This window comes from Oryza brachyantha, chromosome 8 (genome assembly GCF_000231095.2).
Source record: "Oryza brachyantha chromosome 8, ObraRS2, whole genome shotgun sequence".
NCBI lineage: Eukaryota > Viridiplantae > Streptophyta > Magnoliopsida > Poales > Poaceae > Oryza > Oryza brachyantha.
Genome location: NC_023170.2, coordinates 3347655 through 3370799, shown reverse-complemented (window position 1 = coordinate 3370799; position 23145 = coordinate 3347655). Strand labels below are relative to the sequence as shown.

The window sequence follows — 23145 nt, the reverse complement described above, 5'->3', positions numbered from 1 at the left end:
TAGCTAGACTACATGAGCATTATTGGTCAAATTTGTAACCATACCTTACTTTCTGGTGAAGTATTATTTATTTTTAATGACAAATACAATAAAATAAAAACTTGACTTTATTTTGACCACCTTAGCTCTCTGCAGGCAGATAACGTTTTCAGGTTCAGAGAAAACATATGATAAAGATAGTGCCTTAATTTTGACCATGTCTTCTCTCTGAAAAGTTTACTTGGTTCCTTTCACATAGTTGATCCATCTGGCTCTTTTAGTTGTCATGGTCTCCGGGCATTCAGGCATAATGTCTGAAGACAAGTCAAGAGAGCACACACATGCTAATTAGAAGGGAAGTTGGATCCAGCAACAATAATAACTCGGTTAATTGCTTAATCAACATGTGTAATATACGGTTTCTAGCTACTTGCTATGCCCCAAAATAATTAAATGACTGCTTTGTCTAGTCTCAAACAAATTAGAACTCAACTATTTAAAATGACCTCTATATCTTTATATACTTTTGACCCTTCTGATGATGAAATGATGTGCAATAATCATGGATGTATCTATTTATTTTATTTTCTTTCCTTCTAAGTGGCAAAAGGTAGCTCTAGTCACTTTGGAACAATATTTTTTCACCAAACCAAAATGATCACTTATTCTGGGATGGATGGTTAACTCAGTTCATAAGCCTCCTATAATTCTGCATTCTACTAGCTTTAATTTGCTCTACTGTATTTATTTATCTGGTCTCTGCAGGCAAACCATGCGTGAAAGCATATCTTGAATATCTAGCCAACCTCTCCAGGACTCGTTAATCATATTGACAAGGTATTTTGCGCCGACATTATCTAATTAATTAGTGAAAAATATTATTGTTCTCATGGAAAAGTGTACGTACGTACGAATGTATGTGCTGATAACTTGGAATAAAACATTGTTGTTCTCCTTTGTACTGGAGAAAATTTGTAGGAAAACTAGACAAAGTCAATCCAAACGAAAAATTCATATGAGAGCCCTTTGGATGGTGAAATTGGTTCAAAGGAATTGCAAAGGATAGAAAAAAAATCCCTCCACATTTTGGAGGAAAACATGTGTTGTCACCTTACCTCATGTTTACAATTTTATTTGTGAATATCAATGTGCTTTAATATCTATGTATATATCTTCCTTCTCTTTATCTAATAAATCAATATAAATCATATTTACTATATTCCTGTGAGGTGTCCAAACAACATTATGTACAGTTCCTATGGTTTTAGTTCATGTCGTATTCGATCAAATAAGCGCCATGACATCCAAATCATGTGTTTCTCTATTCCTGTTATTTTTTTCCTGTGTTCCAAGGAAGCTAAAGCTTTATTTTCTGAAAGCTAACTCCATGCATGGATGAGCTACATTATTATTTCTCACCTTGGTTCCACCTGGTTTTCTTGCAAGTTCTTCACAGCATCTGCTTGCTGCCCAAAGTCTGTAAAATGCCAAAAGATGATATCTGAAGAGAAATTCCCATGAAATATAATATTGAATAGTATACCGTTTCATTTTTCATATATATATTTAGATTAGCAAATCAAACTCAGTTTATGGTTTGCAACTTACCAGTCACTTCCTCCATAATTTGTGCTTCGCCATGTGCATTTGTTGTTGATTCCTGCAGATGCATGATACGTACCTAGAAAATATTGTACAGCTTAATTAGTATGTCTAGATTCGTTGTAATATATAGGTAGTATCCCATCATTGTACAAGGTAGCTATATTTTAGGATGAGACTAAGGGAGTAGTTTTCACTATATGTACGTAATTATGTTAAAAAGTATAAGGTAACTCCATTATGTATGGATAGGTGCATGCAACTTTACCCATCGATTCCTCTTCACTCATCTGTGACTGATTCATATCTTTTGCTTGCAGATTGAGATCTATATATACACGAGATCGAAAAATATAATATAGCAAAATTCAGTATGGACATATTATATCAAGTAACCCAACTAAATTGAAACAGATTTGAAATTGCCTATCAGTGTCTCTGCAGCTTGCTTCATATCAGCATTGTTAGCATACTGTTGTTTGGAGCGTATATTTGAAATATGAATCTCATTACTGCAGTTGAACTCTGAGAGATCAACATATATACATAAAATGGTCTACATAGCACCTTATTAATTACTTTTTGTCAGTTCATTGATTACATAATTAACAATTCTGAGAAAAATGAGCAGTATTGTTAATATATCTAGTATATATGATTAGATATACTGCAGGACAGTGAATTAATTATTCAAAGTTAACAAGCAGGGTGTTACACATTCATGACTTCATTTATCCAACAGTACATTTCTCATTTCTAACAATACGTACATTTCTGATTTCATATTACATTAGTCCATGCAACATACATAAAAAATATTTTCCATTCTACTTAATTAATTTGTAAAAAAAACTCAAAATCACATAACATTCATGATCACAGACCTGATGGTCCAGGAGTTGCAGCAGGTGCTCCTGTTGCTATGGGATTACTGGATGAATCCTTTCATCGTTGTTCTGCTTCCTTGGTGCCATCTGAAAGTCAGGTTATTTTTAACAATTAGTTTAGTCAAATGATTAAAATACAATATATGTGTATACATAGTTTTAGATATTGAATCACACCAGTGCTAAAGAGAGGTGGAAACGTTTTGTGTTTTGTACACAAAGTTCAAACACAATTACATAAAATGTGTGTAAAGGGGTGTGTGTGTGTGTGTGTCATATACATTAATTGAAATGAAAAAAAAAGAACATCTAACGACAAATTCGTATGTCTCTCTAATCAATGAATGAATAATCTCGATCTACACCATACCGAAATCAAGTACTGTATTCCAAGACTCCAAGGAATTAATAAAGATATCTTGAACAAACAATGCAGGAGTATATAGCTAAATCACACACGCCTAAAAATCATATGAAGGGCTATTCTAACCTAGAGAAAGAATTCCAGAGAGTAAAAGTGAGAGATGTACATGCCCTGGAACACTACATACCACTGTAGATTCAAGCAGATCTCTATCCCTTGCTCTTGCGTCGTCGTCATCTTCTCCGATTAATCGAGACACTCTTGTGACCAAGCTTGAAGCTTCTTTGGTTTTAGTTTTGAGGATTTAAACCAATAATCTGGGATAATTTTCCGTCTTATACTGTTTAAGGGCACAAAACGTCTCATTAATTGCTGCCTCCTTTGGACACCTCCACAGCTAGATATGCCACGTATACATAATTAATTCGCTTGCTGTAAACAGTAAATCATAAAAATATATATTTTTTAAAAAGCCAAAACATATACTCTCTCCATCCCATAATATAAGCGGTTATGATATTATTTTTTACAAAAAAAATAAGGATGCAGTAAAATGACATATCAAGATGCAAAAGGCGATAGTTAGGATAACAAAATAGTACATAAGTTAATATGTCGGGATAAAGTACTTCATCCAAACTTTAATATTTTTCATTTGGATAATCAACTTTATGCAAAAACTAGTGTATTTGCTTGTTTGAAGCGTCAGATATTGTAACACCCTAGTTCATTTGAAGCCTAACAGTTGTATGTGTTCTGCCCATGTGGCCAAGAAGTGGATGTATAGTGTTAATTTAGTACCATCTTAGAAGTTTTGGTAAGAGATGGTCTGCTGATAAACCTTGGTGCTTTAACCGTGGTATCCTCATATTTACCCTTGTACACAAAGCGAGAACGAAAGTGTAAGTAAAATACTATATGAACATGGGTTCGTGCAATGTGTAGAGCGGACTAATGCGGATTTTAGAGACAGGGTGTTACAGACATTAGTGACTAGAGAGGTGGTAAGTAAAAAGTCGATAGCTAGCTAAGTGTAGAATACATTACTACCTCATGGTTATAAATCTCATATTGCAGTATAACAAATTAGAAGGCCAAAATTAGAATATGAGCTAATTTCACATGGATTTGCAAAATTGGCAGCTTTAGTTCATTTCCTAGCTTCAGTTGGTAATGGCGTCGCCCTAGTTGCACCAATTAGGCCTAGTTTGTGGTTCCGCATGTTACTACTGCGAGAGGAGGCCCACCTACTCCACTGCATGTTTGCCTCATCAAGCCCATCTCGTCTTCCTCTCACCGTATGCTTCTCCCTCGCAAGCTCCTCCTGGCGCGCTGCCTCCACCAAACGTCAACCTATTTTGCCTCGAGCTCCTTCGAAGTCAAAGCCCGCGGCAGCGGCGTGAGAGAATAAGAAGAACTGAAGATGTGTGAGGCATGTGGCGGTAGGATCAGGTTGCCGGCGTCAGGTGTGCTTCGACCTTCCGTTTGACTTCCGGTACTCCTACTCGGAGATGGACCCGGAGTTCGGTGGTAAGTCACTGAAACAACATATTATGTATTATTGTTTTATTTACTAATTGTAATATTGGTTAGACTTATTTAACTATTACTATTGGCAGGACAAATACATTAGTAATAGTAAAGGGTAATTATATAAATTTGTATATATTCCATTGGGGTGTTATTGTGGCCTTAGTTAAATGATTTCATATCGATTTTACAATATAGTATGCATGGAATATATTAGATGTATAATTATAGAAGCTCAATGATTATAATTCATCGGATATTATTTATTATGCAACAAGAAATAGATAGAGTGCCTCAATAAATAAATGAAAATATGTATGTATTGAACTTGATTTATTCCTTAACAAATAAGTCAAATACAGTGAATTGTAGAGAGAGAGAGGGAGAGAGGGAGACAGAGAGAGTTGAGTGGGAGGGAGTGAAGATGATTTTCTCTAGAAATTAAATTGGCCTGCACTTTGCCTTAATTTTTAACCAAAACAACAGTGCACCATAATTCAAGAAAAATAATTGTGCATGTCATGATGAGTTATGCTGAAATTTTCTATTTTTTGCAGAAAATGGTTGTGTCCATAAAATTGAGTAAGTGTGATATTTTGAATTTATTTCTATGGAGCTTGAGTGTTTTAACCGAATTAATTCAGGTAACAAATGAGGTGATAAAAACACCAATCTTTTACTTTGAACTATTAGTATCATCTTGTATTTTAATTTATGTGAATCTTTCCAAAATTTCAGGCTGATCGGAACATGCACCGTGAATTGTCCATTTTAACTATGCATACAAATCCATTTATGGATGCAAAGGAAATTTGAACAAGAAGTCGAAGCAGATGACGAACAAGAGAACTCTGGTGTTCTTAAGTGCATTGTTTGCATTTGGAGAAGTTTGATTTATTTCCTTTATGTGACAGATACTTTATTTATTAATAATAATTGTAAGAACGAAATCACAACAGCTCCCATCAGATTCCAAAAAATATGACACGGAAATTTCAATATGCGCATTAAATTTATAATATCATTCATCTTCAACATTTAAAATTATTGTTATACTACAACATTTCCGTGATTGTCAAAAAAACAAACGTTATTTTAATCATTTATAATTATAAATGTTAAAAGGGTACACAGAGATCAAGTATATTAAATTAATATTCCAGATCATGCATGATCTAACACATATAGGTGTATAGTGTTTTACATGATCTGTCAGAAAGCCAATACAAAATATTAATTGTATGAATATACAATATTTAGTTAATATCAATCAGCAAACATGGTTTACTACCAAACAATAATTATAAACATTACTAAGCATGAATAATTTAGTTATGGTTGTTCACCCAGAACTGAGCTTGGAGCCAATCTACGGCCTTCTTGTCCACTTGAAATGCCTTAGCAAGAACATCATCGGATATTTGTGGATTCGATCCAAATACTGCGTTGGCAACAGTGATTGCTCCTGGGTTCTGGCTACTAAGTGCGGCGATGGCGACCGCTGGTTTTTCATAGCTTGGATTGTACTGGAAGTGAATGAGTCCCTCTGGGAACACGAATACATCTCCTTTTTTGAGCGTCTTGGTGAAGAGTTTGTTTTCCTTGTTTGCTTGGTTAGACGTTACAAAGCCAACATAGAGTGAGCCCTCAAGAACGGTCAGGATCTCAGTGGCACGGGGGTGCGTGTGGGGTGGGTTTTGTCCTTTCGGAGCATAGTCAATCCTTGCCATAGAGATACCAAGGGTGTTGAGACCCGCAAGTTTCATCACATTGATTAATGTAACATTGGAGCCAACCTTGCTCTTGGTTGTGTCCATCGGCTTGTCAAGGTTAGCTGCAAGGAAGAAATCATCAACATTCACATCCTTGGCGTCTTTGCAGGGGAACCCATTGACACGCACTGCATTGAAACATACATATATGTCAGAAGTTAGAAACATATATATAAAGATCGTCGATCTAGCTGATGCATATTCCACAAGAGTGATGATGATGTACTCTACCTGGCGAGTCCTTGTCAGCAACACAAAAGTCCTGGAGTGGACTGGGATCAGAAGCCACAGCCTGAGAAACGACCAAAGCGATGAGAGCTGTGAGAAGAAAGACTTTAGAGGAGGCCATCTTAAGTTGATCGAGCTTTTTCTCTTGATCAACAGATGCTTGCTTTGTAGATGGAGCGCAGCTGATGGTTTGGCCAAGGAGGGATGCGTCCATATATATAGCTTGTGAGCATGACATGACTCTGAAGTGGTCAAGGTGTGCTTCGTTCTCCTCTGAACTGGTCTAGATAGAATGCATCTGGCTCAAGAAATTAACTAATTATTTAATTGAATGGGTTAGTGGATTTATTCAAGTTATTTTATCTTCGCAGCAACAGGGCGGCCGACCAATTAATTAGATTATTTTGGTGCCTCTCATGCGTTCATGACATTGACGTTTGGATGGCTGTGTGCCATCAGGTAGTTCAGATAAACACATATGATAAAGATGTGTTCGAACCGAGTAGATTGACCACAAAAATAATATGGTTTAATTTATTTTGACCACGTCCGATATTTGTAACGTATACTTAGTCCCTTTCATATCTTAATTTGATCCATATATATGGCCCTTCTATTTAGTCAATATATGATTAATTTCCGCGTATTCAGGCATTGATATATACGACATGCTAATGTTAAATTCATGTTACACGCAGATGCCTGCAGAGACAGATTCAAGCTAATAATATTCATGTTAGCTAGTATGAATGCATGTACAGGGTGTGCCATTTGTTTTGTTAAACTCTTGTTTTTGCAACAGATACCGTGTATTATCATGCAGCATGTTTGGCCACATCCTTAATTTTGACCATGTCTTCTCTCTGAAATGTGTACTTGGTCCCTTTCACATCATTGATCTTTTAGTTTGTCGTGGTCTCCGGGCATTCAGGCATAATGTGTTACGGAGATGTCTGAAGACAAGTACAGAGAGCACACACATGCTAATTAGAAGGCAAGTTAGATACAGCAACAATAATAATTCAGGTAATTGCTTAATCAACAAATGCTCTGCTGTCTTCTGCCTGCGACGGTTTCGAGCTACTTGCTATTCCCCAAAATAAATGACTGCTTTGTCTAGTCTTCAAACAAATTAGTACTGTACTACTCAAGTAATTAAAATGACCTCTATATTTCTTTTTTTTTACCTTTTTGATGATGAAAAGATGTGCAATAATTATGGATGTATCTATTTATTTTATTTTCTTTCCTTCTCAGCAGCAAAGTCATCACTTACTTTCGAGCAAATTTCTTTTGACCAAACCAAAATGGTCACTTATTCTGGGATGGATGGTTAATTCAGTTCATAAGCCTCCTATAATTCTGCATTCTACTAGCTTTAATTCTCTCTTCTGTTTTTATTTATCTGGTCTCTGCAGGCAAAACCATGCGTGAATGCATATCTCGATATCTAGCTATAATAGTAGTTGCATGTATTCTAACCTTTGTTATTTTGCACCGACATTATCTAATTAGTGATCCAAAATATTATTGTTCTCATGGAAGACTGTACTAATGTATGTGCTGATAATTTGGGATGATAAATTTCTGACTTAACTCTGTAGTCAATATATAATTTGATGCAGTGAGTGCCACTAATGGATTCAAATTAAGAAGGATGGAGATGAAATGAAAACCTACGTATGAAATCTTCCTGGTATATTTCTTGAGAGAAATTAAGCTAAGATTATTGGGTCAAATGTCGCCCGATATTAATAAATGATATCAATGAAACTTGCAGGGCTCAGAATAAAACACTTATTGGAATATCCAGGACCCTGAACAAATTAATTAAAAATGGCCACCATGAACAGAATAAATTATGACATTTCTTGAAATAACAGATTTACACACATCCAGACTGCAGGCAGATTGAGCATTATATTTCTCTGGCCCTTGTGTTCCCAGGCACTAATAAATACTAGGACTAAAAAATAGATTAATGTTTAAGACAACCGTACAGCGTAGCATGCAACAGTGCTATAGCATTGTTTTGAACTAGTCCAGATCCAAGATATTGTTGTTGAGGATGAACTCAAACTCATCGTTCATGTCTTCATTTGGATTAGCTGGAACATATTTGTCAAAAGGTTAGTATATGAACAAACAGTCAATTGTAATATCATGAGAAGTGTGTTACCAACAGCAAATAGCGTTATCAAGATTTAATTAAACAAAATCTATACAGGTAGTTTCCAACATATAAATAGTTCAACTTTAGAAAGATTATTGACAGAAAATGAATTTATCCTTAGGACGTTCAGAAAAGAAAGATTATTGACATATAAGAGATATTGGAAGAAAAGAAATAATGGAGGGTAATACAAATTAAAGTACCAGCTGCATGCTTGCTCTGGAATTTGTGGTCCAACATTTGCAAGGTCCGGCTGCTGTTGATTGAACCCTATGGAAAAATTATGCCACTTTGTTAAGGCATCCTTTGGACTGGAGGAAATTTGTAGGAAAACTAGACAAATTCAATCCAAACGAAAAATTCATATGAGAGCCCTTTGGATGCTGAAATTGGTTCAAAGGAATTGCAAAGGATAGGAAAAAAATCCCTTCACATTTTGGAGGAAAACATGTGGTGTCACATTACCTCATGTTTACAATTTTCTTTGTGAATATCAATGCACATTAATTCTCTATGTATATATCTTCCTTCTATTTCTTTAATAAATCAATATAAAACATATTTTACTATATTCCTGTTTGGCGTCCAAACAACACTATGTACAGATCCTACAGTTTTAGTTCTTGTATCGTATTCGATCAAATAAGCCATGATATCCAAATCATGTGTTTCTCTATTCCTGTTTTTCTTATTTCCTGTGTTCCAAGGAAACCTAAAGCTTTATTTGTTGAATGCTACTCCAAGCATGGATGAGCTACAATATTATTTCTCACCTATATGGCTCCACCTGGTTTTCTTGCAAGTTCTTCACAGCATCTGCTTGCTGCTCAAAGTCTGCAAAAAGCCAAAAGATGCTATCTGAAGAGAAAACCATGAAATATAATTTGGGCTCCGCCATGTGCAATTGTTGTTGATTCCTGCAGAGATGCGTGATACCTAGAAAAATGTTGTACAACTTAATTAGTTTGTCCAGATTTGTTGTGTATATATATATATATATATATCATTGAACAAGGTAGCTATATTTTGGTATGAAACTAACGGAGTAGTTTTCACTATATGTACGTAATAATGTTAAAAAGTGTCAGGTAACTCCATTATGTATGGATAGGTGCATGCAACTTTACCCATCGATTCCTCTTCACTCATCTGTGACTGATTCATATATTTTGCTTGCAGATTGAGATCTATATATACACGAGATTGAAAATTATAATATAGCAAAATTCAGTATGGGCATATTATATCAAGTAACCCAACTAAATTGAAACAGATTTGAAATTGCCTATCAGTGCCTCTGCAGCTTGCTTCATATCAGCATTGTCAGCATACTGTTGTTTGGAACGTACATTTGAAATATGAATCTCATTACTGCAGTTGTCAGTTCATTGATTACATAGTTAACAATTCTGAGACAAAAATGAACAATTTGTTAATGTATCTAGTATATATGATTAGATATACTGCGGGACAGTGAATTAATTATTCAAAGTTAACAGGCAGGGTGTTACACATTCATGACTTCATTTATCCAACTGTACAATATTTCTGATTTTTATCATATTACATTAGTCTATGCAACATACATAAAAAAATATTTTCCACTCTACTTAATTTGCAAAAAACTCAAAATCACATAGCTTAATAGCTAGATTCATGATCACAGACCTGATGGTCCAATAGTTGCAGCAGATGCTCCTGTTGCTATGCGATTACTGGATGAAGCCTCCTGTTGCTCTGCAGAGATTATTTTCTTTCTAGGAGCCACAGACCTTCTTCTGGGAGGCCTGAAATCTGATGATCCAGGTGCCGGCAATGCTAGAACAACAGTCCTGTCATCGTTGTTCTGCTTCCTTGGTTCCATCTGAAAGTCAGGTTATTTTTAACAGTTAGTGTAACCAATGATGAAAATGCAATATATGTGTATACATAGTTTTAGATAATGAGTTATGCACACATGTGCTAAAGAGAGGTGCATACGTGTTTGTTGTGCAAACACAATTACACAAAATGTGTGTAAAGGGGTGGGTGTGCGTGTGTGTATCTCTTTAGAAATTCTTTTCTTTCTAGGGGCCACACGAGACCTCCTTCTGGTAGGCCTGAAATCCGATGATCCAGGAGAACAACAGTCCTTTCATCGTTGGTTCCATCTGAAAGTCGGGTTATTTTTAACAATTAGTATAACCAATGATGAAAATACAATATATGTGTATACATAGTTTTAGATAATGAGTCATGCACACATGTGCTAAAGAGAGGTGCATGCGTGTTTGTGTTTGTACACAAAGTGTGCAAACACAATTACACAAAATGTGTGTAAAGGGGTGGGTGTGAGTGTGTGTATCTCTTTAGAAATTCTTTTCTTTCTAGGGGCCACACGAGACCTCCTTCTGGTAGGCCTGAAATCCGATGATCCAGGAGAACAACAGTACTTTCATCGTTGGTTCCATCTGAAAGTCGGGTTATTTTTAACAATTAGTGTAACCAATGATGAAAATACAATATATGTGTATACATAGTTTTAGATAATGAGTCATGCACACATGTGCTAAAGAGAGGTGCATGCGTGTTTGTGTTTGTACACAAAGTGTGCAAACACAATTACACAAAATGTGTGTAAAGGGGTGGGTGTGAGTGTGTGTATCTCTTTAGAAATTCTTTTCTTTCTAGGGGCCACACGAGACCTCCTTCTGGTAGGCCTGAAATCCGATGATCCACGTGCCTGTAATGCTAGAACAATAGTCCTTTCATCATTGGTTCCATCTGAAAGTCAGGTTATTTTTAACAATTAGTGTAACCAATGATAAAAATACAATATATGTATATACATAGTTTTAGATATTGAGTCATGCACACATGTGCTAAAGAGAGGTGCATATGTGTTTGTGTTTGTACACACAGTGTGCAAACACAATTACACAAAATGTGTGTAAAGGGGTGGGTGTGAGTGTGTGTATCTCTTTAGAAATTCTTTTCTTTCTAGGGGCCACACGAGACCTCCTTCTGGCAGGCCTGAAATCGGACGATCCAGGTGCTAGTAATGCTAGAACAACAGTCCTTTCATCGTTAGTTCCATCTGAAAGTCGGGTTATTTTTAACAATTAGTGTAACCAATGATGAAAATACAATATATGTGTATACATTGTTTTAGATATTGAATCACACCTGTGCTAAAGAGAGGTGCATGCGTTTGTGTTTTGTACACAAGTGCAAAGACAATTACACAAAATATGTGTAAAGGAGTGGGTGTGTGTGTCATATACATTAAGTGAAATGAAAAAGAAAAAGAACATCTAACGACAAATTCGTATGTCTCTCCAATCAATGAAAAAATAATCTCGATCTACACCATAATGCGAAGGGTTAAGAGTACATATCCTGAAATCAAGTACAGTATTCCAAGACTCCATGGAATTAATAAAGATATATTGAACAAACAATCTAGGGGTATATAGCAAAATCACACATGCCTAAAAATCATATGAAGGTCTATTCTAGCCTAGACAAAGAATTCCAGAGAGTAAAAGTGAGAGATGTAGATGGCCTGGAACACTACATACCACTGTAGATTCAAGCAAATCTATATCCCTTGCTCTTGCATCGTCGTCGTGTTCTCCAATTAATTGAGACACTCTTGAGACCAAGCTTGAAGCTTCTTTGGTTTTGGTTTTGAGGATTTAAACCAAGAATCTAGGATATTGTTCTTCTTATACTTTTTATAAGGGCACAAAACGCCTATTTAATTGCCTGCCTCCTTTGGACACCCCACAGCTAGATATAGCACATATACATAATTAATTCACTATCTGTAAACAGTAAACCATACAAATATATATTTTTCAAAAAAACCAAAACATATACTCTCTCCATCCCATAATATAAGGGGTTATGATATTCTTTTAGAAAAAATAAGGATGCAGTAAAATGACATGTCAAGATGCAAAAGGCGATAGGATAATAAACACATAAGTTAATTTGTGGGGATAAAGTACTTCATCCAAATTTTAATATTTGTCATTTGGACAATCAACTTTATGCAAAACCTAGTGTATTTGCTTGTTTGAAGCATCAGATATTGTAACACCCTAACCCATTTGAAGCCTACTAGTAGTATGGTTTAGGTCTATATGGCCAAGAAGTGAATGTATAGTGGTGGTTTAGTACCATCTTGGAAGTTTAGATAGTTGAGTGCCTGCTTATAAGCCTTGGTGCTCTAAAAATGGTATCCCTAGGTTTACCTTTTTACATGAAGTGAGAACGAAAGTGTAAGCGGAATACTATATGAACGTGGGTTCGCTCAATGTGTAGAGCGGACTAATGCGGATTTTGAAGGTAATGTGTTACAGACATTAGTGACTAGAGAGGTAGCAAGTAAAAAGTTGATAGCTAGGTGTAGAATAAATTACTACCTCATGGTTATAAAATCTCATACTATAGGATAACAAATTAGAAGGCCAAAATTAGAACATGAGCTAATTTCACGAGGGAGTTGCAAAACTGGCAGCTTTAATTCGTTTCCTAGCTGGTATTGACATCGTCCTAGTTGCACCAATTGGGCCTAGTTTGTGGTTCGGCCTGTTACTACTGCGAGAGGTGGCCCATTAGATTAGGCACACTTAGTCCTCTGCATGTCTGCCTCGTCAAGCTCACCCAGCGCACCTTATCTTCCTCTCTCTGTATGCTTCTCCCTTGCAAGCTCCTCCTCCTCCAATGGCGGCGCCGGCACGACACTGCCACCGTGCAGGCACTGGCGTGCCATCTCCACCAAGTGTCAACCTACTCCGATCTCGACGATGACCCCACGTTCATGCGGCCTCATGCATGGAGCACCCGCCTTGAGCTCCTTCGGAGTCAAAGCCCGCAGCAGCGGCAGGAGAATAAGAACTGAGAAGTGTGAGGCGTGCGACGGTGGGATCAGGCTTTCTGAGCCAGCATGCTTCGACTTTCCGTTTGACTTCCGATACTCCTACTCAGAGACGCACCCGGCATTCGGCGGTAAGTCATTGAAACAATATATTATTTATTGTTGTTTTATTTATACCCATTGTAGTACTAATTGTAATATTGGTTAGATTTATTTAAATATTATTATTGGCAGAACAAATACATTAGTAATAGTAAAGGGTAATTATATAAATTCGTACATATTCCATTGGAGTGTATTGTGGCCTTAGTTAAATGATTTCATATCGATTTAACAATCCAGTATGCATGGACTATATTAGATGTATAATTATAGAAGCTCGATGATTATAATTCATTGGATATTATTTATTATGTGACAAGAAATAGATAGAGTGCCTCAATAAATAAATGAAAATATGTATGAATTGAACTTGATTTATTCCTTAACAGATAGGTCAAATAGAGTGCAATTTCGGTTATACCAGACTAAAGGGAATATTATGTATAGTACATATGGGGTAGAGTTATCCTAATTTAGTGAACACTTAAGAGCATTGAAAGACTAGCCTAATATGGATAATAACCGTGTATGTTATCCTAATTAATTTACACCTGGGGTAGAGTTATCCTAATTCACATCAATGTACAATTGGCTAATCAGAGGTTTTTGGTTTGACTGCCAAATCTGGGCAATAACCGTGTATGTTCTAGTAAACCAGGCAGTAGAAGGTTATTTCTGGGAGTTGATGCCTGTGAACTTGACTGAGACATGGAAATGGTATGTCAAGAATGCAATGCAATGAGATTGGCCACCTGCCAATCTTGTTTCGGTGTATGCAAAGGAGAAGAAGAAGGTCATCTAATGAAGAAGAGTTCGAGCAAACTGTCTTACTACATAGATTAATCAACTTCATAGATTTATATGGTTGCTATAATGCTATGTGCATACACATGGAACAAGCATGTCACAACATAATAGATTTCTTAATTAAGCATCCTTTGTGCACCTTCCAGCAGATCACAAGCCAATAGTGCAAAATATACATAGCACTTCCTACCACTGCAATATAACTAAGAATTCCAACAAAAAGGGATACATAATAGAAGGTCTATCTAGTTTGAACCATTGTGCTATGTTTTCATGAACATCTCCTTAAACAAGCCACGTTTTGACACCTACTGATCCACCTCCAACAAAAGGCATGATTTCCACATTTGTCCATCTAAGACTTGTTGCAATCTGGATATAGAGTGGATGTATTAGTCAATTGATGTAATAAGTAATTTTATCTAGTAGACTGTAATGTTCATTTGGTATAGAGTTATACAAGTATACACTTATTGCCAGTTTACTACTCATGTTAAGTTCATTAATTAAATAACCGATATTACATGTATCCAGTAGTTTAAACTAAAACTTGTATAAGGAAATGTGCATTTTCCATGCTTGGATATATTTGAAGCAAATCCATTTGTTTGAGGAACCTGCAATAAGAAATTAGGTTAATTATTATTGAGGATATCTTGTAATTTTATGTGGCAAAACTCATTTTGTACATTTTGATTTTGCCACAGTATGCAACAACCGAACCTAGAGGAACTTATCCATTTCAAAACAACCCTTGCCCTGATAAGCCAGCAGCTGCTATCACTGCACTCAGTAGACAAAACCCTAGTGCTATCACTGTCACGAAAGCAGCTTTTTGGGTCAAAGCCGACAATCACCTAGATACGAAGTTGTAGCTAAGGCCATTTAGGTGGATAAGAGGATTGTGGATTGGCTCCAAGCTCAGTTCTGAGCAGACAACCACAATTAACAAACAGATGTGATTATAAAACATATATTATGCAATGATGTGTTCTTTTGTGTTTTGTTTACCGTTGTAAGTTATATATATATATATATATATATAGCAGAACTAATATGTGCACCCCTCTAGAATAATCTATTATATGCCCCTTCCCCTCATAAAGCCCAAACCCTTTCCCACCCCCTTCCAAAGACCCAAAATCCCTCTTCTAGCCTGGTCAAAGCTCTCTCCCGTCGGTCAAACCTGTCTTTTGACCTTCCTCCACACCCCCATCTTTGTCAACTCTCGTCTATCTGAAAAATGCAGTGACATAAAGGCAAAAATACAGTAACATGCCTTATAAAACGCAATAACAACATCAAAATATAGTCATGACGGATATAGTTTTAAATTACTTTTTTTAACCAATGTGGTGAAAATGGTTTTAAAAAATAATATAAAACACATGAGATATTGCTCTCTAAAGATTAAGAATACAATATTTTTAGCTCTCTCACATGCATTAGTTATATTGTAGCAACAGTACACAGCCATGATGTTACTGTACTTCTATCGTGATGTTACTGTATTTCTATCACGACGTTACTACAACTGTGCAACACACATGTTACTGCACGTGTATCACAATGTTACTACACTTCTATCACGACGGGTTACTACAATTGTGCAGTAACAATACACATATTTTATAGCAACATAGCGTTATTACTATATAGAAGACGCATCATTACTGCACTTATAGATATTTCTTAAGATATCGAACTTTAAACAACTTTATCTCTCACCTCATATATTATTTTTTTAAAACTTTTGTACCATATTATTTGAAAAAATTGTTCTAAAAAAGTAAATCCCTCATGGGTATGTTTCAACGTTGTTACTGCAAATTAGTCGTCGTGTTACTGCATTTTTATCGTCGTGTTACTGCACAATTCCTGTGAGACGAGAGATGAGCTTAGATAGACATGAGGAAAAGTCCATAAAGGGGTTAACCCACGGGGTTAACTTTTTGACCAGCCTTTAAATGAGACGGGGGTGATTTTTGGGCCTTGGGAGAAGAGTAGGAGGTGAGATGGGCCTTGGGAGGCCTTGAAATGTGGGGGGTGTAGAATAGCTTATACTAAGTAGGGTGCATGTATTAGTCTTGCTATATATATATATATATATATATATATATATATATATATGATTCAGCATTTTTACAAGGAAGTTATTCACCAATTATAATATGTGTTAGTCATATTTGCCTTTCTAGATGAAATCTTTTCAGCTGCCTTGTGTTGAGATTACTTTTTGCTATTTCGGTACGTGCACACTTAAAATATATGACGACATCACAGCACCTTAATTCAAGAACATAAGTTGGTTTTCATATAGTTGAAAATTATTGAAGGAACCCCTAGTGATCGAATCAAGCATGCAGTGGATATATATCCTACATCAATCACAATATACAACAATGCTTGATATAACCAGGGGCATATCCAAGGGGTGGTCCAGTGGCGCCAGGGCCACCTAAAAAAATTTCTAATCCAAGCCATATACACATGTGAGATTATGAACTTGGAAAAAAAAATTGGAAATATACTTTACAAATGTGAGATTATGAACTTGTATATAGAAATTTTGGCAAAATATATATTGTTTAGTAGTTTGGGAAGTGTGTGCGCAAAAAGTCAAAAAAAATAAGAAAAATATGGGGAAAAGAACAAAGAACTTCTCTCCATGTTTTCTAATGCCCTTCCATGTTTGCCCTTGCTAAATGAATGCTATCACCCTCATGAATAAATTGTCTCATATGATCCAAAGTAGCACATAAAGGTGGGTACAAAGTCACTTGAGCTACTTTATTTGTCCTTGTGCACAAGTAAAACGTTGTACACATGTACAGAGGTTCCCCTGTGTTTTTGGTGTGGTTTTAAATTTCCATCATTTTACTGTTCTAGATTAAATTCCATGCACATGTGGTATCTATTTCAAGAATAGCAAAGGAGAATGGGCGGTGGAGCGGGTGCAGGCAAATCAGCATAGGCCTAGCAGACAACGGTATCAGGTTTCACCTCATCATTATGGAGACATGCATCATGGATGGTATGAAATATATTTGTTTTGGACATGTATCGAATCTGAGTTTAATTAATTATTACAAAAATTTCCTCATTTATATACAACTTATGGTCAGGACTTCCCGAATGGGCTTTTGTTCAAAAATAATGTGATATTTTTATAACTGAACAAAGACTATATAAGAAACACAATATATTGAATTGATGATATTCCAAATCATCCATGATGTAACAGTATACATATGTTCACAGTGTTTTTGCATGATCTGTTAGCAAACCAATATAGAATATATTGTAGCAGAAGCATTTAGTTAACAATAACCAAACAATTAAAATTTTATTTTTACTAACAAGCACTAATTAAGATAATTTATAAATCATCGATACTTTAGTTATGGTTGTTCTCCCAGAACTGAGCTTGCAGCCAATCTATGGCCTTTTTATCCACTTGAAAGGCCTTAGTCAGAACACCATCTGATATTGGTGGATTGGATCCAAATACTGCATTGGCAATGGTGATCGCCCCAGCGTTCTGGCTACTAAGTGCAGCAATGGCGACTGCCGGCTTATCATAGCTTGGATTATACTGGAAGTGAATGAGGCCCTCTGGGAATACGAATACATCTCCTTTGTTGAGTGTCTTGGTGAAGAGCTTGTTTTCCCTGTTTGCTTGGTTAGACGTTACAAAGCCAACATACAATGATCCCTCAAGAACGGCTAGGATCTCGGTAGCACGGGGATGTGTGTGTGGTGGATTTTGTCTTTTCGGAGCATAGTCAATCCTTGCCATGGAGATACCAAGGGTGTTCAAGCCTGCAGGTTTCATCACATTGATTAATGTAACATTGGATCCAGCCTTGCTCTTGGTTGTGTCCATTGGCTTATCGAGGTTAGCCGCTAGGAAGAAGTCATCACCATTCACATCCTTAACATCCTTGCAGGGGAACCCATTAACACGCACTGCAATGGCGAAAGAAACTACGTATGTAAGAATGCTAGAAACATATCGTCAACTTGATGCAAAAGTGAATGACAGTGATAAACTACTCTACTTGGTGAGTCCTTGTCGGCAACACAGAAGTCCTGGAGAGCACTAGGATCAGAAGTCATGGCCTGAGAAGCGACCAAACCGACTATAGCTGTGAGAAGCAGGAATATTTTGGAGAAGGCCATCTTGTGTTGATGTTTGCATGTTTGCTATTCTTCTACAAGTTCTGTAGGAGTAATAACTGATGCTTGTTGTGTATATGAAGCTAGCTATAGCTGATGCTTTGGCCATGGAAGGGATCCGTGCACCCATATATATAGCTTGTGAGCATGAGATGATTCTGATGTGGTCAAGGCACCTGGGCTTGCTGCTCCTTTTTCGATTTGGTCCTGCAGGCAGCCAATGCTAACCCTTGTGATTTTGCAGCAGAGAACGTGTTCTTTTGCGATATAGAACATCAAAATTAAGAGATTGATCTAAGTTATTACTCCCTCCTGTTGTTTTTAATAGATGATGTCGTGAACATTTTAACATGCGTTAGATTGTTCATCTTATTAAAAAGGTTTGTTCAAATATGAAAAAAATAAAATTTATTATTAAAATATATTCAATCAAAGAGCATCAAAATAAGTGATAACCACATGAGTTTTCTGCAGATGAGAAAAGCCAACGACGCTATTTATTTAAGTATTTGTGTTCCGATGCAATATATGATTGTCGATGGATTGTCCTACAAACAAGGGAATGACATGAAAGCTACTTATGAATCTTTTGTAATGGCCAATTAATCTTCAGACGCCGACAGATCAATCATGACATGTCACCCTGCAAAATGTGATGAAACTTGAAGGTCTGTACATACCTGGAACAAAAGGCATGTAAAAATCCACTCCCTCCATTTTATATTTTAACTTTTTTAGCCTTGCCTAGATTCATCCACTGAATGCATATAATTTGTGTATATGTCTAGATTCAGTAGCATACATATAAATGTAGACAAAGCTAAAAAGTCTTATACCGTGAACTTAAGGGAGTATGATTTCCGAGGTCATCATGGATCTAGTAGCCAAGATCCACACACTCCCACCTAGACCCCCTCTGCCTGGCCACCTATCTACCCAGATAGGCTTGTTGCCATCACCTAGACCACCTCCACCAGCAGAATCAAGCCTAGGGCAGCTAGGGCTTGAGCCCTAGGTTCATCTCCTTAATCCCTACTAAATTTATTCAACTTAGTCAAAATTTAAATACTTAACAAATTACATCATTTAAGCCCTACTCTTAACCAATTATTGGTTTCGCCCCTGACCACCTCCACCTAGATCCACCCACCATCGTTCGCCTCCACCTAGACCACCCTCCCCACCTCACGTCGGTAGCACTACCATGTACCGACCTTCTAGATCCGGCAAGGGGGAGGGTTCTAGTGCAGAGGATAGGTGATGGAAGGAAGACAAGAGGAGACCAAGGTGATGAGGGGAGGTAGGAAAAGGTTTAGGTGCAGGAAAGAGCCAAGGGCTGATTTTATTGGATTAATTATGATTTTTATAGGCAGCACTTCTAAGACGACCTCCTCTAAAAATCGATTCACTATTGGCAGAGAGAGAGAGAGAGTTGGGCGGGAGGGAGTGAAGATGATTTTCTCTAGAAATTAAATTGGCCTGCACTTTGCCTTAACTTTTAACCAAAACAACAGTGCACCATAATTCATGAAAAATAATTGTGCATGTCATGACGAGTTATCGTAAAATTTTCGATTTTTTGCAGTAAATGGTTGGGTCCATAAAATTGAGTAAGTTTGATATTTTTGAATTTATTTTTATGGAGCTTGAGTGTTTTAAATGAATTAATTCAGGTAACAAATGAAGTGATAAGAAACACCAATCTTTTACTGTGAACTATTAGTAGCATCTTGCATTTTAATTTATGTGAATCTTTCCAAAATTTCAGGCTGATCAGAACGTGCACCGTGAATTTTCCATTTTAACTATGCATACAAATGCATTTATGGATGCAAGGGAAATTTGAACAATAAGTCGAAGCAAATGAAGAACAAGAGGACACTGAGGTTCTTAAGTGCATTGTTTGAATTCGGAGAAGTTTGATTTATTTCCTTTATGTGATAGATGCTTTATTTATTAATAATCATTGTAAGAACGAAATCACAAAAACTCCCATCAGATTCTCAAAAATATGACTAGGAAATTTCAATATGTGCATTAAATTTATAGCATCATTCATCTTCAACATTTAAAAGTGTTGGTATACTACAACATCCACGAGATTGTCAAAAAATAAACATTGTTTCAATCATTTATGATCATAAATGTTAAAAGGGTACACTTAGATCAAGTATATTAAATTAATATTCCAGATCATGCATGATTTAACACATATATGTGTAGTGTTTTACATGATCTGTCAGAAAACCAATACAAAATATTCTGTATAGATATACAATATTTAGTTAATAACAATCAACAAACTCGATCGGTTTACTACCAAACAATAATTATAAACGAAGCATGAATAATTTAGTTATGGTTGTTCTCCCAGAACTGAGCTTGGAGCCAATCTACGGCCTTCTTGTCCACTTGAAATGCCTTAGCAAGAACATCACCGGATATTTGTGGATTCGATCCAAATACTGCGTTGGCAATAGTGATTGCTCCTGGGTTCTGGCTACTAAGTGCGGCGATGGCGACCGCTGGTTTTTCATAGCTTGGATTGTACTGGAAGTGAATGAGGCCCTCTGGGAACACGAATACATCTCCTTTTTTGAGCGTCTTGGTGAAGAGTTTGTTTTCCCTGTTTGCTTGGTTAGACGTTACAAAGCCAACATAAAGTGAGCCCTCAAGAACGGTCAGGATCTCAGTGGCACGGGGGTGCATGTGGGGTGGGTTTTGTCCTTTCGGAGCATAGTCAATCCTTGCCATAGAGATACCAAGGGTGTTGAGACCCGCAAGTTTCATCACATTGATTAATGTAACATTGGAGCCAACCTTGCTCTTGGTAGTGTCCATCGGCTTGTCAAGGTTAGCTGCAAGGAAGAAATCATCAACATTCACATCCTTGACGTCTTTGCAGGGGAACCCATTGACACGCACTGCATTGAAACATACATATATGTCAGAAGTTCGAAACATATATATAAAGATCGTCGATCTAGCTGATGCATATTCCACAAGAGTGATGATGATGTACTCTACCTGGCGAGTCCTTGTCAGCAACACAAAAGTCCTGAAGTGGACTAGGATCAGAAGCCACAGCCTGAGAAACGACCAAAGCGATGAGAGCTGTGAGAAGAAAGAATTTAGAGGAGACCATCTTAAGTTGATCGAGCTGTTTCTCTTGATCAACAGATGCTTGCTTTGTAGATGGAGCGCAGCTGATGGTTTGGCCAAGGAGGGATGCGTCCATATATATAGCTTGTGAGCATGACATGACTCTGAAGTGGTCAAGGTGTGCTTCGTTCTCCTCTGAACTGGTCTAGATAGAATGCATCTGGCTCAAGAAATTAACTAATTATTTAATTGAATGGGTTAGTGGATTTATTCAAGTTTTATCTTCGGCAGAAACAGGGTGACATTGACGTTTGGCTGGCTGTGCCATCAGGTAGTTCAGATAAACATATGATAAAGATGTGTTCGAACCGAGTAGATTGACCACAAAAATAATATCCTTTAATTTATTTTGACCATGTCCGATGTTTGTAACCTATACTTAGTCCCTTTGATATCTTAATTAATTCGATCCATATATATGGCCCTTTTATTTAGTCAATTTATCTCCGCGTATTCAGGCATCCATATATACGGCATGCTAATGTTAAATTCATGTTACACGCAGTTGCCTGCAGAGACAGTTTCAAGGTAATAATTCATATTAGCTAGTATGAATGCATGTATATTCCCCGCCAAAAAAAAGTGCATGTATATAGTATGAATGCAACAGAGATAACTTGTATTATCATGCAGCATGTTTGGCCACACACACTTCAAATATCATTATCTTTAATTTTGACCATGTCTTCTCTCTGAAATGTGTACTTAGTCCCTTTGACATCGTTGATCCATACGGCTCTTTTGGTTTGTCATGGTCTCCGGGTATTCAGGCATAATGTGTGTTACGGCGATGTCAGAAGACAAGTCAAGAGAGCACACACATGCATGCTAATTAGAAGGGAAGTTGGATATAGCAACAATAATAAGTCAGTTAATTGCTTAATCAACATCTGCTCTGTTGTCTTCTGCCTGGACATTTTGGAGCTACTTCCTCTGCCGGTCTGCCCAAAATAAATTAATATTCCACTTTATCTAATTTCTAACAAACTAGTGCTCGAGTAAAATGATCTCTATATCCTTATTTTTTTACCCTTTCGGACAATTTCGTTCTTACCTCTGTTTCAGACTTTAGTATTAAGTTTACCCCTCTTTTTTAGGTTTTCATTTTTGAACTGGACCAACAGTATGCCTCTATTTTGGATGGAGAGCCCTAACGGTGTTACCTCGGGGGTTAAAGTACTATTTTACCATTTCCCAGGAATTTTATTTCTAGCCCTGTTGTTTTTGCCATTTACATTTTTGCCTTCCATTTTAAATCACATCAGTATATATACAACAATAAAGCGCAATTATTGTTAATTCATCTTCAGTTGTTGTATATATACTGCTATGATTTACAAGGAAGGGAAAAAAGAAGAGGGCTAAAAATGAGATTTACGAGAAAGGTTAAAAGAGTACTTTAACCCCTAAGTTAATGCCGTTAGGTCCCTCCATCCAAAAAGATGGGCAAGATGTTGGTTCAGTTAAAAAATAGTGTTAAAAATAAAAACTCTGAA

General features: G+C 36.6%; 3 protein-coding genes across 3 annotated transcripts; all 3 read right to left on the bottom strand.

The window, feature by feature from the left end:
• Window positions 1–5637: 5637 nt before the first annotated feature.
• Window positions 5638–6527, bottom strand: LOC102710321 (germin-like protein 12-2). Its single transcript, XM_006659125.2, has 2 exons — window positions 6366–6527; window positions 5638–6262 (listed from the first exon to the last, which is right to left on the bottom strand). Exons 1-2 carry the CDS (start codon window positions 6481–6483, stop codon window positions 5691–5693), a joined length of 690 nt encoding a protein of 229 aa, XP_006659188.1. The 5' UTR covers window positions 6484–6527; the 3' UTR covers window positions 5638–5690.
• An 11178-nt stretch (window positions 6528–17705) lies between these two features.
• LOC102710042 (germin-like protein 12-2) lies at window positions 17706–18490 on the bottom strand. Its single transcript, XM_006659124.1, has 2 exons — window positions 18370–18490; window positions 17706–18277 (listed from the first exon to the last, which is right to left on the bottom strand). Exons 1-2 carry the CDS (start codon window positions 18488–18490, stop codon window positions 17706–17708), a joined length of 693 nt encoding a protein of 230 aa, XP_006659187.1.
• Window positions 18491–20838: 2348 nt separating this feature from the next.
• On the bottom strand, window positions 20839–21673 carry LOC102709759 (germin-like protein 12-2). The gene is made up of 2 exons (XM_006659123.2): window positions 21515–21673; window positions 20839–21411 (listed from the first exon to the last, which is right to left on the bottom strand). Exons 1-2 carry the CDS (start codon window positions 21630–21632, stop codon window positions 20840–20842), a joined length of 690 nt encoding a protein of 229 aa, XP_006659186.1. The 5' UTR covers window positions 21633–21673; the 3' UTR covers window position 20839.
• Between the last annotated feature and the right edge of the window lie 1472 nt (window positions 21674–23145).